The 16,989-nt window shown below is 43.0% G+C and overlaps 1 protein-coding gene across 2 annotated transcripts in view; it reads left to right on the top strand.

Annotated features, from left to right (window-relative positions):
- PALD1 (phosphatase domain containing, paladin 1) overlaps positions 1-16,989 on the top strand; it is a 194,868-nt gene that overhangs the window by 148,377 nt on the left and 29,502 nt on the right. For both annotated transcript variants that reach the window (XM_019538553.1, XM_019538554.1), the window contains one exon: positions 14,406-14,561. In XM_019538553.1, coding sequence (XP_019394098.1) covers positions 14,406-14,561 — 156 coding nt within the window. The remainder of the gene's footprint in view (positions 1-14,405; positions 14,562-16,989) is intronic.

Here is a 16,989-nt window from a genome sequence, read left to right as displayed (position 1 = left end):
TCTGATCGTAAAAGGCCACCAGGTTGGTCTGACAGGACCTGCCACTGATGAACCCATGTTGGTTGCCCCTAAGCATGTAGTCCCCTGCTGGCCCCTCCTGGATGTGTGCCAGCATAATTTTCTCGAACAGCTTGCCTAGGATCGAGGTGAAACTAACCGGCCTTCTTCTGAAAAGACCCCTTTGAATTCCTCAAGGAGGGCCTCCACTTCTCTTCTCTGGGGTGTGGTTAGTTTGCCACTCACTTGAACTGCCCTTAAGGGCTCCGTCTCTCCTGGGATTTGACCGATGTCCTGTGGCTCAGGGTCCTCGGCCACTTCCTCTTTAAACGCAGCCCATCCCTCGGGTTGTCGCCATTCTTGTAACAAGTTGACATGGTAAATTTGTTTTGTCTTTAAGTGACCCGAGTGATATACCTTGTAGTCAACCGGGCCGACCTGTCGAATGATTTTGAAGGGTCCTTGCCATTGCGTTAACAGTTTACTAGACAAGGTGGGCAATAGGACCAACACCTTCTGTCCTGGCTGAAACTCCCATTCCCTTGCACGTAAGTCATACCTGAAGTGTTAGCTTTTCATGTCTGAAGCTGGTAGTAGGGGAGTTGACATGAAGCTCCAGGTCCTTTACCAATGGTCTGTTCTCTCCAAGATCCAGAAGTGGATTCTTACTTAGTAACCATGCTTACCACCTTCATAAGAGTACAAGATGTTCTCTGTTCTGAACTCCTTTTCTCCTAAGCAAGAAGCAAGTATTTGGTACCACAAAAAAGATATTTTCACCTCTTTGATTTCTCTATGCTGTGATTTTTTGTGGACTGTTGGTTCCCCCCTTTCTGCTCCCTCCTTTTTTCTCTTCCCTGCCATGTAATAAAACGTAAAACAAAAAATAATATGGTCCTGGTGCTTCTGGCAGAGTTACTGTTTTGCACTAGTCAGAGACCTGGTTTTGATGTCTATTCTCAGGCGCAGTCAAGGAGACGACACCTTGTTGTCACTTAGCAGCAGTTTCTGTAGACCAGGATTTTTCAGACTTCCTAAGGTCATAGAATCCTTTCATATCACTTCTTCTGCCATTGAGCCCCTACCCCTATTCACAGAGCTAGGCAACTGGGCACAGCAATGGCAGCGCACTGCCTCCCAGCACATTCTGATCTTATCCCCAGTCTCTTTGTGAAACCCCTGATGACCTGTCATGGAGCCCCAGTGTTTTGCGCAACACAGTTTGAAAATCACAGCTCTGGAACTTATAGGACAGTCCTTTAGTACATTGCCGTCTGTGACTAACCTGCAATGCCAGGCCTTAAAATGAAAACACACTTTTTGGAGGTTGAAGGTGCAATTTAAAGCAAAGAAAAAATGAGGCGGTACTAAGTCTCTGTCAAACTTGGCAGTTCCTCCACTCAGAAAATATCACAGTGCGTTTTATAACGATGGGTGGTGAATGTTGGATTAAGGCAGTGGTTTTCAACCTGTGGTATGTGGATCCCTGGGGGTCTGCAGACCGTCTAAAGGGTCCGTGAAAGGTGAGTATGATCAATCAAAAGTATGTGAATACCCACACTTACAATTCAGAGGGGTCTGTACTTCCATTTGAAATTTTTTAGGAGTCTGCAAATGAAAAAAGGTTGAAAACCACTAGATTAAGGAAAAAAGGCAGTTAATTGACCAGGTGAAGGCAGTTTCTGGTAAAACTCCATTTTGGAGGCAAGACCTCTTTTTTGTTTGATTTCTTTATGCTCCCATCCTTCTAGCTCAGAAACCTAAAGGATTTAAACTTTCTAAATACTCAGCTAAAAATAAAATTGCGGGTCCAGGGGAAGTTCCTGTTTGCTGTGAGCTAGGCCAGAGTCAGTGGTTGAGACCGATCCCAGCCTCTAAAAAAGAAGTTGGGAATGGACTCTTCAGCAGTCATCCTAGAAGTGGTTGTGTCACTGCCTTTCAAGGAATTAATAGTGTCTGTAAAGAATTTCGCTTTGAGATGGTGAGACTACTAATTTCCTACTTCATTGTTTTTTCAAATCTCTGCTGCCGTCATTGGATTTTCTTTAATACAACAAACAAGAGCCACATGAATTTTTGGGGTCCACCAAAAACAGAATAAGAGCTCTGTGTCTGGAACAGGAACAGTTTAAATTAAAATCCCTGATCCTTTGATTATGCCATTATACACACACAAGTCACTTTCCATTCTAACTCCATTAAAAACAAAGCATATGGTGGTGGTGACAGAGCAGGCGTGCAGCAGCACATGATTATGTTCTACACCAAGATGGATTTCTTAGTGGGGAGCAGCAGAATTGAATTCCACCAAGTTTCTTCCTGCAGTGCTTTCTGGTGCCCCCATTAGGTGACAAAACAGTATCTGATTAATTTTCAGTGTCAAGATGAGCAGCAAATACAGGCAGAGAAAAAAATGAGTGCTTCCCAAATTGGTGATGGGGGTGGGAGACTGGGGGACAAACTACTTCAAGGAAATTTTCTGTCTCAAAAATGGAGTTGCGTTTAGGGTTGGTTTTTGTTTTGTTTTGTTTTGTTTTTTGGAAAAACTCCTGTGGAATCCTAATAGAAAATATTTATTTTCCTACTGTTAGGTTTGAGCCATCTTGTTGAATGCAAATAAAATCTTTTGGTGAGGAATTATTTAGGAAGATGCAAAAATCTATAGAAAGGATCTCATTTGCCATTTAGTTCTATAGGTTTTTAGGGAAAATTCTCTAGAACTACATTAACATCTCTTTCTTGGAAAAAGAAAAAGATATTCTGAAAACTGAGACTCCTTTTGTCTGAAAAAGCAACCTTTTACCAGCCTGTTCTGATCTGCACATTAAATGAGTGCTTACTTGTTCCAACCCCTCAGGTTCCCTGAAACTCTTTTCTGAGGATGTGAAATTACTCTTGTTGTATGTGTAACTCAGAGCCAGTGTATGGGCTACCATGGCTCTTTCACATGCGCATTATGCATGGTATTAGAGGGCTGTTTTTCAAGCCACAGGGAAGTGCTTCCTGTTCTGAAATATGATCCATTTCCATTTAAAAACCAATCTGTAAACAGCATTACTGTTTTTAGACTCTTACAGAATTGCAAAAGGTTCTCTAGGTTTGCGTGAAAATGTCAATTTTCCCAGAAGATATTTCAGGAGCTGCATTGTACAGACATTTCTGCAGCCCAATGGCTGGAGAGCTTCACAGGCAACCTTCCCACCGACAAGGCACAACAGGCTTCCTCTTTTGGTCATCCCACTGCCTTAGGGGATCCCAATAATTGACACCCTGTCCTCTCCGCTGGCAAGGGGGCCAGTTGTCAAGTGGGAGTTGGCAGGTGCCACTGACAGCTGAGGAAGATCCCAGCTCACGGATGCCCCCCCATTCCATCAGTCAGCTAAGGAAGGAAGGAGTATTCTTGTAGGGTGGGAATCCTCCCTGCTGATCTGAAGGGAGGTCCAAATATATTGCAACTTGCCTCATCTTGTGCTGGTCCAGGCTGCCCTGGAGGGGGAACTGGGGGGAAGGAGGAGGTGTGGTATGGGGTGAGGCCAGGGCTATTTCACTGTGGCAGCAAGGATCCCCGGTCTTACTTTTGAGGCACAGCAGATAGCCTCACAGTGCTCTGCTCTGGGTCAGTGGAGCATCAAGAGGAAGCTGGCATAGCCAAGAGCTAGGTTTGTAAGCCCAGCTTGCTGCCCTCGCAACTCAGCTGACAAGTGGGGGGAGGCAAAAACTGGGTTTGAAAGCTGCCACTGCTCCTAATACATGGGTGCCAAGCAGAAGAAGCAGCTTGGCAAAACCCCTGTCTGTTTCTCACACTGGGGAGTTCCAGTGTGAGATGGAGGTGTGGAGCAGCTCCACCCCTCTCCTTCTATCTATGGGACCAGCTGGCCCCATGCCTTCTTCAAACTGGAATGACACCAGTCTTAGAAAGGCATGAGAACATTTTCCCTTCATGCCACTCCTACAGGTCCCCAGATGTTCAGTCTCCCATGAGAAGTTCTCCCAGGAGAGGTTTAACCCTGGATTTATTTTTCTCTTGAAGCATCCATTTTTGATGTGGGAAAGAAAGTTTGAATGTCTGCACACAGTGATGAATGTTTGTTGTAAGTCATGGTTGTTGGTATATCCTGGACTCTACTGCAAACTACATCTCTCTAGTGAGAGGAAACTCTGGCAGACCTGCTGTCTCATTATAGAGTCCCTTATTTGCTGATTCCACACATGATTTTGTTCCATATTTTTGGGAAGGAAAGAAAAAACATAGACCCTCCCCACTTCTTTATTTAAAAATATGGTCTTTCTTATAATTGAAAATGAAGGACTAGCAGTACTGACTACTTGGACATAGTTTGGGTATTGCACATACGTGTGTCTGTACTACAGCAGTGCTAGTGCTAATCAACTATACAAGATGTTTTTGTCCACAAAAAGATGATCTTGTTTCATTTTATACCATCTCCAAAATGGGCAAAGTAGAGTAAAACTTTAGAAGCAGAGAAAGTTTCTTCATGTGTGTTTTCATCTACGAATTCCACATACCCTTTATGTTTTGAGGCTTATCAAAAATAGGGGGCGGAATTCACTGCTGTTCTCTTTGTGTGTGTGTGTGTGTGTGTGTGTGTGTGTGTGTTGTGAATCTAGTTACAAAGCCTTAATTGATGTCAGTGGTGTAGCAAGCAAGCTCAGAAGAAAATCACTTGGCGATGGGCTGATGTGACAGTATCTGTGTAGGAAGGAAGGAGAGCTGATGGTGGAATTTCTTTGGCTGGCTGTGAAACCAGATTTTTACTGAATGTTTTTACTGGAAGGAATACCTTTTGTAGCTAGGCAAGTGCTGGTATCTAGGGTAGTAAGTATGTGATTAAACCAAAATGGAGAGCTTAATGTCTTGGTAGCCTAATATTTTTAAGTTTTTGCTTTGGCCAATACTTTGAAGTACAGATTATTTTTAAAACATGACAGCTACTTTGCAGTGAAATAACTTCAAGCTGAAAATGCCTTTTGAACTGGGTGATGAATATCACTTTCTGATTGATGGACTGTCGGCAAAGTCATACTTCAATTACCATTACCATTACCATTAAATGCACAGGACTAACTGTTCACACATTGTGGTATATAAACTCCACTTCATAGTAGTACCAAGGTACCGTGTGCTGGACAATATGTGATAATAATTATTACACTCCTTGGGTGGTTAGAAATTTAGTTTCAGCCTCTTGCCTGCAGCACTTCCAGAGACATGTTACAATTACCTGGAAATACATTGCCTGTCGTGTCCTATTGCTTAAGTAGTAGAGTTACAGGCATTGGGAAAATATCTTCCCAGCATGTGTGTGTCATAAGCTCTTAGAATAATACAGCTCATAAAAGTGCTGCTCAGTGGAAAGTTCTCTCTTCCTTGGGCCAACTTTTGCTGTCTTGCAGCTCTTTCCCTCTTCCCAATCCTTATCAGGAAGAGTCATCTTTATACAGCCAGTTGAAAACCAGTGCTGCACAGATGACAGCCAACAGCAACAGGACGTACAGAAGAGTGAATGTACAATCCAGGAGCTAGCTTAAAGATGAAATGGGCTGCGCACTAAACATATAATCCTAGTGATGGTTTGCATCCTAACTCCCCTCATTTTGCTCATTGGTGCTGCTCTGTGTGATGAATGAGATTGCTCCTACCTCAGACACCTTAATTTAATACTTTCAGTAATGTTAGACCATGGTCTTTCTTTCCTTCAAATATTATTATTTGTATTGCAACAGGATGTTAAAGGCTCCAGGTATGAAGTAGGTACTTTGTTAGGTACTGTACAAATATAGAACAAAAGCAGATATTGCACAAATACTTAATATTCCATGGGATAAAATAGAGAAGCTGTCTGAAGCCAAACCAAGCCTTTAAAATATCTAGTAGTAACCAACCGTAGATCTTTGTTTTGGGTGGGTGAGGGAAGGAACTCAAGATGGCTGACACAGGCATGAGGAGTTCTGAAGAAAACAATTTTTTTCAGTATTTATCCTTTGTAATGTATGTTAATCAACCTCCACTTGCAAATATTTATTTCTTGGAGAAAATGTTTATTTTTGCAGTCAACTTGAAAGCTAGGTTTTTTCAGTTCTGTATTATTCCAACATGTTTACACCCTAACCAGGAGCATGGATTTAGGATTGTGGCAGAACAGGTGAAAGATGACACAGTAAATTGCAGGTCCTGAGATATTCACTTTAGTGATGCCATATTTATTTCATGAAAATAATTTAAAATGACTGCTGTGTAACAGCACCGTATGCATTTAGGATGAGAGCTGAGCAAAAAAAAAAAAGAAAAAAAATGTCCAGCCAGTGATTGATTTGCTAGGGAATGTCTGTGAGTCTCAAAAGTATTTATTTTTGAAGTTGTTTGCCAGTTTGTTATTTCAATTTAACTTGCATGTATCTGTTGTTTCCAAGTGGAGGTTTGCCAAAATCATGTGTTGCACTAACAAAGGCGTTAAAATCAGATTTCTGTTAGGCTTCCAGAAAGCCAGTATAATAATTTGCATTTTGCCAAATATTTAAATGTAGCAATTTAAGAGGCTTAGGAGCAGATATGATTGCGTGGATGTATGTGGATATATAACACAAGGAGCACAACATGTGTCAAAAAAAATCCTTCCAAAGAATATTCGTGGCTATGTTTGGCCTGCATACCAAAACAATTAGCAGCATACAGATATCTGGGTAGAACAAGATATTCATTCAAGTCTGCTTCTGATAGGTGGTGCAGATTTGCACTCATACTTGAAAACCAGTGATGCTTCTGTCTCTAGGGATTGTAAAAATGAAAGGGAAATGGTACCTGTATTTGGTTACAGGATCAGGCCCAGTTTTTTCACAGGACAAAAAGGAAAGTGTATCTAAGCTGCTTTTAAATACCAGCCTAAAGTTCTTTCCTCAACTCCCTCCCCACAAAATGGCCATATTAGACCACCAGTTTGACTGACTTTCTCCCCAGAGGTATCATTCTAGCAGGTAATATGTCTTGAAGGCCAGGCCATGTGTAATTAGAGTAGCTTTGGAATGCTGTGAACTGTCATATAAAAATGATTCAGAGAAGAATTGCTTTCCAAATCCAGTTAACGCCTGGCTTAAAATAGATCTGACGGGTCATTTTTTGGCTTCCAAAGCCAGCAGTGAAATTCTTGGCAGTTATTTCCACCACCACTGTTATCACCACCATTCTCCTCCTCACCCAAGTTCCATTTATTTTATGGCAACATCTATTATTGCATTTTTCATTGTGGTATTAACTTTTCAGTGATTATCACCTAGTTGCCCAGGCAACCAAACAGTTACACCATCAATACTAAGAGTTATAACTGCTGAGTAGGAAAGGAGGGGTGGGTGTAAACACTCTCCCTCTGGTATTAGCATAGCATTGGAAACCAAATATTCTTCTCCCCAGCGGCTGGTGGAAGATTGTTTCTCAATGTAGCATCTATCTTCAAAATCTCTGTCGCCTCAGTTGTTCCATTTGTTAGACACCCAAGGGAAATCCTTGCAATTGGTGTGCATATGACGTGATCAAGCTTCCCACTGGCCATGTGTTGGGAATCTGGGGAAAGGCATCTTTATCCCTCCCTCCTTTCCCTTCCCCCCGCTTACAAATTGTGGAATGTGAACAGAGAATCTCCTTGAACCCATTATTGTAGCCTCAGTGCAGTAGTATATGAAGCAGCTAATCTTTCTCTCTCTATGCAAGTAAAAGATCAGTGGATGCAACAGCTCCCATGTCTATTAGGGAGGCTCCCATGAAGTAGTGTTCTCAGATGCATGTGAACATGGACTTTCTGCAAGTCATGGCATACATAAATCTTGCTCCTTGTCCCAAAGGGGAGATGTGACTGGCCCTTTCAGTTGTGGACAGGAGGGAAAAGGTTTTGAATGCCTTGCACGTTCATTTTTGTGGAATAGAGAGCTACAGGGTTTTCCTTGTAATTACTTTTGCTTGGGGGAGAAAATCATTTGGTGACTGAGACCAGAGCTGAAATTGTCCAACTCTCCCAAAATAGGATTAGCTCCTTATCACTTACTGCTGGCCATTACATATCCACAGTATAGTAGAAGCTTACAGTTCAGACCAAGATAACTGGCATACCCCAGAATTCCTCAGGAAAGACGAAAATCCTTCTTAGCGTCTCAGCAAAAATTCAGTATGCTGTTTGACTTCTGTTATTCAGAAAGATCAGGGAACGGCTAAATATCCAACGTAGACTCAGCCTAAAATAACTTTAAAAAATCCTTTCATCTCTGGGTATTTTATTAGGTGAGATTTCAGCTGTGTGTTGAAGGTTTATAGAGATGTCTTGCCTACTCATTCTGATATGATTGGTGCATCTCCAGAACACCAATGCCTCATCTGAGCCAGTGTCCCAAGACTCATACAAATGGATATCTCTAGCCCAGGACCACGTGACCAAAATCTATAACCAGTGACTACTGTTATTTAAGCAGGCAGCTGAGACTGTGTGCCAGTAGATAGATGTTTCTTTGCTATTATGTTTCCCATGTGTCCTCCAAAGTGAAAATGGGGTGGAACTTACTGCAGCTGTTATTACAGAGCTGAAGAGAATGTGGAAAGAATTAGCAATGATCTATGGTAAACCTCCTCTTCCAAAAAGTCAAAGATGTAGGCAGTTTTTTTGAAAAAGGGGGTATAAAGAACAAACTTGCTGTAATGAGCAATGAAAATTATGTCAATGAATGGGATGTCTAGGATTATGCTGTTTCATAAACAACACTGGCTAAGGGACCAGTCACTTGCCAAATGCAGCTCTTTTTCAGTATAGATGTAAACATCTAATTAACATGATTGTGCTACATCCTGTGCTTCCTTGTACCCTGTAAAATACCAATACCTGCCACAAAAGTGCTAGGAAATGTGTAAGTAAATGCAGAATTTGATTCATTGTCTCCTACAACTGGACAGACCCGAATAGATGCATTCCAAAGGAGATTTTAGGATGCATCTAAACTGCAGTCATGGCAAAAACTGCAGTATATACAAACCCTTTTGTCTGTTTAGCTTCTGCATATAGTCAGAAGTATTATAAACAAGTAGCTTCTCATGGCCAATATGCATGTTCTTCATTGTCATCAGTGCCTTTCATAGCACTTTTACCATCCTCCAGCAACTGGTGGAGAGCTTGGACAGAGACTTCAAATACCTGATTCTTGGCAGTCACATGGGGAAGGTATGATGAACTAACTAGAATCAAATTTGCTTGCAAGTAAAGGAAAGGCCAGACATCCAGGAATGTTCTTGTATGTGTTAAGTGGATGCAGTATACACCATGCAGAAGAAGTAACCAAATATCAAAGAGGAAGGAAAACCGAACTGGGCTGCCACAGGATGTCTGTTCTGGGTCTTTGCCCTCAGAGATATGAAGAGGTTTTGAAGGCCCAGTTCCCACGTGGGCTCTTTGGGTCAGCATCTGTGCTGCTTACTGGAGGATGTAACATTGCTTAGATCATTTTTTTTAAATATGGAATTAAATTCCCATCTAGAACTATGAAAATAATTAAAATGAGCTGTTTCTTTCTCTTAGTGCTTTATTTGATCTTGTTTGAACCGTGTTTTCCAGAATGGTGTTGTAGTGGGACCTGCCTGTATGTCGATATCCATCATTCCACTGTCGTTTCATGGAGAACAAGATTTACTATGTGATTATTGCCACATGCACTTTTTACGATACCTTCCTGCTCATTACTGAAATGATCATAACTTTGGGCCTCCCAAGTCTGCTTCATGAGGCACGAGATGTCTATATCAGCAGCCTTTATCCTGCTGTCTACACCAGTTCTGAATAATTGCCAGATTCCAGGGGAATTTGAAGTCCTGGCTCTGTATTAGATTGAAGCTATTGTTAGATGCTTTGTTCCCTGACTTGTGTTGGGGGACAAGGTGGGGGAAGGAGTGTCTTAAGCTGTTCCAAAACAGCCTGTCCTGTTTTGGCAGTGCTGCTTATCACCAGCTTGCTCCTATTTTACAGATACCAGTGCTACTTAGCCTCTCTGAAACATGTGACTAAAGATGAGGGCCAGCCAGTTTCAAGCAGAATGGGAAGCACTGGGGGCGTATGTGATGGGAGGAGACCAGCCCAGGAAAGGGTACTGATAGGGACAAGAGGAAAGATAAAGAAGCTATTGGGGAAACCTAAGAATCGGTCAAGGAATGCTTGAGCAGAGATAGAAGTGATTTGAAGTAGCAAAGAAAGAAAAAAATGCTGCCATTGAGAGGAAATGAAGAAAAGCCTAAAGGGAGAAGAGAAATCTCTTCTCTTAGCAAAAGGGAAGAGGATCATTTTTTTTTTTTAAAGAGCAAGAGAAAAAGGAGGACTAAAATGACAAAAAGGAAGAAACTAGGCATTAAATAAGCTGAAGATGAGGAGGAAGGGAATAAAGACTTTTAAATAGGAAAACAGCAGAAAAAGAAGATGTATGTATAGAGATTGTAGAGCTTCCCAAGCATCCCAGAGCTCCATACATTTTTGAGGAGAGGGATTACACTATATGTTGGTCATGTGGATTTGGGACTATTGCTTTGCAACGTTACAGTTGGTCATATCTTTTTAAAGTAACATACCAGAACAGGTGTGTGCAATTAGAAACAAGTTCTTCAAATAGAGGTGACTGCTGATTTGGTTAGCAATTGGCATTAACTTCTTCAGTTTCCTCTGTTCCTATACTTCTTTGGGCTTAATTGCCCAGGTTACTCTTCACCCAATTTATCTTCTCCCACTCTCCCTCTGGTTGATGCCGTCTCTTTCTTCCTGACACTCCTAGTTTCTGTGATTATTCCTGGGTCAGTCTGCCTCACTCAGTTTGACATCTCTCAGCAATACTTCAAGCCTTTTAAACTAGCTTGTTTAAAGAGTCCAGGTGCAAAGAACAGGATCCTGTTAACTGTAACAGAAACACCAAGGGGATACTTTCCTCCTCCTTTACCTGGGGATACTAAATCAAAGGGGAGGCAGACTCTGGTTCCCAGCTTATGGGTCCTAACTACACATTTACAAATGAAAAAAACCTGGTTTCACTGGCTGCCCCTCAGATGCATAGATGCTAGGGTTGGAGGAGACCTCAAGAGTTCATCAAGTCCGACTTCCCGTCTAGACAGGAAAGATTTGTGTGTTCAGCCAGGCTAACACCCCCTGCTTCAAACTTTGCTGGAGTTCCCTCTGCTGAGTTGGACAAATTCCTCTGTTGGCCAGGCTGCCTCCACTTTTCTTAAAACTACCCAAATCCTCAGTGGACTTGCCTTTGCCCTCTTCTTGGAGGGCTTGACCACCAGTCCTCTGAGGAATTCTCCACTTGCCCCTTATTCTCAGGCTTGTGGGGACCACCCTTCATTCCCCTCTGTCCATTACAACTTATCTGTCCAGACTTCTTGGTGGATGTCCCTTGCTTGTGAGTTTCCCACATTGGTGATCACACAAGTTCGGTGGACTGGACTTCCAGCTCTGCTGGACATCCTCCTGGCCCAGTGGTGCAGTCTTTGTCCCCAGAGATGCTTAACACTGCGCTTCTCTTGGCATCCCTCTTTTAAACAGCCCAGGCTTTCCCCCAGACCAATCGGTGCAGGCTCCTCAGGGCATATGCACTCTGGCCCCAGGTGCCTGCTCTTGGCTCCCATTTCTTCCCCAGACTTTTCTTCCGGCACACCAGGGATGCACTACTTGCTCAGACCCAGCCAGGTAATTTTTTTCCTGGTGCTGCCAGTTCCATGGAGGTATAGCAGAGGCTGCGCCCCAACCCCTGCTACACTTTTTTTCTCAGAAAATAATTGACTGTATGACCAATTGTTGCAGGAAATTGGAGACAAAAATTCACCTGGATTAAAAAAAGGGATTGGTTATTTATAAAGATAACAAGACTATCCAGATCCTCATATTTCAGGCATTAAATTAGTCTTTTACTGTGCGAGGAAGGTTATTGTGGGTTCAGCTCATTTTGCATCTGCTTCCCATGTGTCCTTCTGAAGCCAGTGGTATTAAATTCCCTCAGAGATGGCATACTGGCCTGGGCATATTCTGGATTTGTGAAAATATGGCTTTTCCCATGTTCTTAATATTGAAGTTGTTTTGGATTTTTTTTGCAGCACACTGAAGAAATGTTCTTTGCTGACTAGTTCTGGAGTTCCTTTGAGTAATTTGTCATCTTTCAAGCATAATATTTGTTTGACTAACTGTGATGCCCCCTTCATTGTTTTCCTGTTGCTGTAGTGTCCAACGCAATGGAGAGCATGTATGGGTTTAGACCTGGAAATAATAGTAGACCTCTATTGATATAGGTGTTTGTATTGTGCACTCAACCTCTGTTCTGGAAGGAAGTATGAAAGCATCTAAGGCCTACTTACTGTTGAAAGTGAGGAATTCAAGTGAGGCATGGGTAGAGCCTTGGAGAACTCACCTGGAAATTGTGACTCAAAACCTCAGGACACCTGGAAATTGATGCTGCCCTGAAATACTTCTGTTGTGAGATTGTGCCTTGATCAAGGTCAAGTTAGGGACAGTAGTCAAAAAAGAACCAATTCCGTGGCTCAAAGCTCCTGGCCACTCAAAAATAGAACAGTCATAACAAAGACAGGGTACAGTTTATAGTCTGAAGAGGCACAGAATGCCTATTCCTGGCAGTTCCATAGTACACACACACATAGCCATACCTCTTCTATTTTTGTAGACTACATGTCAAAGAGGAAGTTTTTATACAGTTGAAACCACAAGTTAAGGAGAGCTTAAACTGCCAAGTTAATGTAAGAATGATGCTAAAGTTCATACCTATTTCTGTAACCAGCAGAAGGTGACACTTCCTTCCAAAATACTTGATTTGAGGGTGTTTTCAGGGAACTTTTAAGATCTTCTAAACATCAAGACAGACTAATATTTACAGTCATAAATGCATCATACATCAAGGTATAAAGGGCCAAGTGCTTGAAAAGCAAAAGCCAGCATGCACCTGCAAAAATATTCCTTTGCCCGTGTGTTACTTGCTAATACATCGTTAGCTCAACTGGAGAAAAATTGGGTCTCTTTCACAGTGCCTGTAAGCTTTAAAAGGTGGTTGAACTATCTTGCCTCTTGTTCACAGTGGTGCTTTTGAAGAAACTAGTGATTTAGACCCAGCAAATGGAGTCCTTCCTTTTCTACAGAGAGTTAAAATAAGAGTTGTGGGTGGCCTGCTATGCATTGAGGGAAGGCTGATTGATATATGGAAAGGTCAGAGCTTTGTGTATATTGAAGCCATTAGAGACAGCTCCCTCTCATTCATTTTTAATATAAACATTGTGAAATCACTAGCTACTTCTGTAGTTGCCAAGGAGACATAGTATGATGTCACTGTAGTGAAAAAAGCAACAAAAAAATAAAATGTGTTGACTTTGTCTGAGGCAGGAAGAGTCATACTACCCGTACAGAGAAAAACTGAACACAGACCAATCCCTCAGATTTCAGTGTTTGCAGTCTTTTAACAGCATGGTAACTTTTAAAAAATGGACAGACATGGCTGACACAAGGGATTGATGGGATAATGAGGGAAGGGATTTTGCTCCATGACAAGAGAGTGTATTCCCTGATAGACAAGCTGGTGGATTTACAGAAGGGCGTCCCTGATATAATACATTCTTCATAGTGCTTCCCACTGAATTATGGGAATTTCTGCTTTGTGAAAGCCATTCAAGGTAAATTCCAGTGGGGATGTTAAATGGGAGCTCGCCAGTGACATGAAATGTCCATCTTATTTTGGTTGGGAGAACCCCTTCAATCGTACACATAATTACCGTAGCTATCTAAAAGACCACAAAAAGGATTTGCTGCCGTAAAATGGATTTTTTTGTTCCAAGGGAAAAAGCCCTATTGGTGGGAGCATCTCAACTGTACACATATCCTTAAAAGAGAAGGAGATAGACCTTTTTGCAGCAGGTCACTCACTCAAGGAGACAAACACTTCTTGAGATGAACTGTTCTTAAAATTTAGGAGGCATTCTGACCACTGTGGAATTGCTCAGCTGAGAATTCAGAAATGTCTTAGAAGAACCGTTTCATATACCAGCTAAGCTCACAGTTACTCATTTCCTACATGTCTCCCAAAATACTGAAGCTAATTGTACTCTTCCCTTTCTGCAAAATTACAAGTCAGATGTCATTTGGATGATCAGATGCCTTGCTCTTAACTGTTCTGTCCAGACAACAAGGAAATAAAATATTCTTTTAAAAGAAGTGTTCTCTCTTTGCCTTTCTGCTTTTATCAGCTCTAGATTTAGGCCCGTGGTGTATAGCTGTTTATTATTTAGTGCATACCTGTATATGCTTTTCAGGTTGATCCTAATGGGGTTCTGAGTTACCTACCTAATATCAAAAGCAAACCCAGTTACTGATTTTTCATTTCAGGGGAAAACAGCGAAGGAAGAGAAAGAAATGAGGACATTGCAGCTGAGGAGCCTACAGTACTTGGAACGCTATATCTGTCTGATCCTGTTCAATGCATACCTGCATCTGGAGAAAAAGGATTCTTGGCAGAGGCCGTTTAGTGTTTGGATGCATGAGGTAAGAGTTTTCCTGACCTCTATAGCAAGAACATGGGCAGGGAAATTAGCCCTGCTAGGTATATGCTAACAGGGCTTGCGTTCAATCCTCTATTTAAAATTGTGGTGACATGATGACTTTTTTTCTTTTTTCTGCTTATAAGCTTGATTTATTTTTTAATTCAAAGCTTTCACCAAAGCAATATTCTGCAAACCTGACCTGTTCATATTGGGGCTCTGTGATGGGAGTGCATTAATTTACCCAGCCTTTTGCCCACCTGTCTCTGTGTTCATGTGTTAACTTGGTTACAGATAGGAATATTCAGTGTTTACCATGTTTGAGTGGGGAAAAAAAAGACCCAAAGCCTCCACCCTGACTCTCTCTTCCCTTTCCTTTCTCTCTTGACTCTCTCTCTCTCTCTTTTCCTAGAATAGGCTGAGGCCCATATAAGAGTTATCTCTGTGCTTTCCTCTTGGTCCACTAATGCCAAAGCACAGACAGAATCGGTATGCCAAATCAAAAGACAAGTGGTATAATATTTTTCTTATTTCAAAATTGCTTCAGGTTTATTGCCTCTAGCATAAATGTTGTATTGGATTATTGACAGTGTGCAATCCCAATATGCCGCTGAATGTGTTACTCAGTACGATGGAGATTCTTAAAGCAAGAGTGCACACGGGCACACACATGCACACACACACTCGGTAGTACAGTTCAGAAGCTTTTATATGGATATGTGCTAGACTCTTCTTGAACAGGCTTATGCCTGCCATAGCAGAAGAGGTCCTCCCGGAGAGCCAATATGGCTTCAGAGCAAACAGAGGCACAATAGATATGGTATCTGTGCTCATGCAAATACAGGAAAAGTGCCAGGTGCCAAACGAGGAGCTGTACATCACTTTCACTGACCTTATTAGGGATTTGACACCCTAAGCTAAGACACCCTAAGCCAAGAGGGCTTCTGGAAGATTCTCAAGAACCTTGGATGCCCACCTAAGTTCCTCACCATGGTCAGGCAATACCATGACAGTCAGCATGTGCAGGTCAAGTACAATAACAGCCTCTTGGGTCCTTTCCTGATCTCCAATGGCGTCAAGCAAGGCTATGTAGTTGCCCCTACCTTCTTCACCATTTTCTTCACCGTGAAGCATCAGACAATCTTGGGGAAGGTGAGGAAGACATCTACATCTGCTTCGGGACAGATGGAAACCTCTTCAACCTCAGACGGCTACAGGTCTACACAAATACCTCACAATAGCTCATCTGTGAACTTTTGTTTGCAGATAATGGTGCCCTGGTGGCCCATACCCAACATGATCCGCAGGATATGACCCCTTGCTTTACTACTGCAGCACAACTCTTTGGACTCACCATCAGGCTGTGGAAGACTGAAGCTCTTCATCAGGCAGCTCCACGCCAAGCTTACGTGCCACAGAAGATGATAATTGAAGGAACTGAGCTAAATGCTGTCAAGCAGCATACCTGCCTGGGGAGTGTCTACTCGTATGATGCCATGATAGACAAGGAGGTAGACAATAGACTCTCAAAAGCCAGCAGTGTCTTTGGCAGACTCTTCAAGCAGGTCTGGAACAGTTGCAACCTATGGGCACTAGGACTGTGTGAAGTGGAAAGTATTTGCTTTGGATTCAGCGATTTTGGAGGGACAGTGATTTAATTCAGTGATTTGAATCACTGTCCCAATTTGATTTGGCCAAATCCAAAGATATTAAGCGCCGAATCTGATTTGGCCATAGACTGTACAGGCAGGCAGTGCTGACGGGAGCAGCTGGGGGAGCACCCAGATGAGCCCTGGCTTGAGCTGGCAGCCCCGAGAGAAGCTGGGGCTCATCCAGCTGCTGTCCTAGCTGCTCCATGCGGGGGTGAGGCAGGCAATGCTGGCAGCCCCAGGAGTCATCGCAGGGCCTGGGGGTGGGGAGTGATCAGGGATCTGGGGGAATGAACAGGGGGTTCTCTCCAGCTCTTGGTTTGATTCCTCAGCTCCTGGCTTGATCCTCCAGCTCCCAATCATTTCCTCCAGCCCCGTGGCTTCTCTCAGGGCTGTTGGCTCTAGCTGCAGTTCATCCAGTTGCACCCCTGTCTGCCCCCCCCACTGGGGTGAGGCAGGCAGTGCTGGCAGCTCTGGGAGAAGCTATGGGGGCTAGGGAGAAATGATTGGGAGCTGGGGGATTGAACTGGGGAATCTAACTGGGAGCTGGGGGGAAGCTCCCAGTTAGATCATTCCCCCCAGCTCCCGGTTCAATCCTCAAGCTCCGTGATCATTCCCCACAACCCCTGTGGCTTCTCCAGGGGCTGCCAGCACTGCCTGCCTCACCCCAATGGGAGGGAACAGCTGGGGAGTCGCAGCTTCTCCCAGGGTTGCTGTCTCAAGCCGGTGCTTGTCTGGCTGCTCCCACTGGCACTGCATAGTGCCTGCCTGTACAGTCTATGG

Source organism: Crocodylus porosus, unplaced genomic scaffold (assembly GCF_001723895.1).
Source record: "Crocodylus porosus isolate Cpor-Errol unplaced genomic scaffold, CroPor_comp1, whole genome shotgun sequence".
NCBI classification, from domain to species: Eukaryota; Metazoa; Chordata; order Crocodylia; family Crocodylidae; genus Crocodylus; species Crocodylus porosus.
Note: the sequence above shows the minus strand (reverse complement) of the source record. Positions and strands in the feature narration are given on the sequence as shown.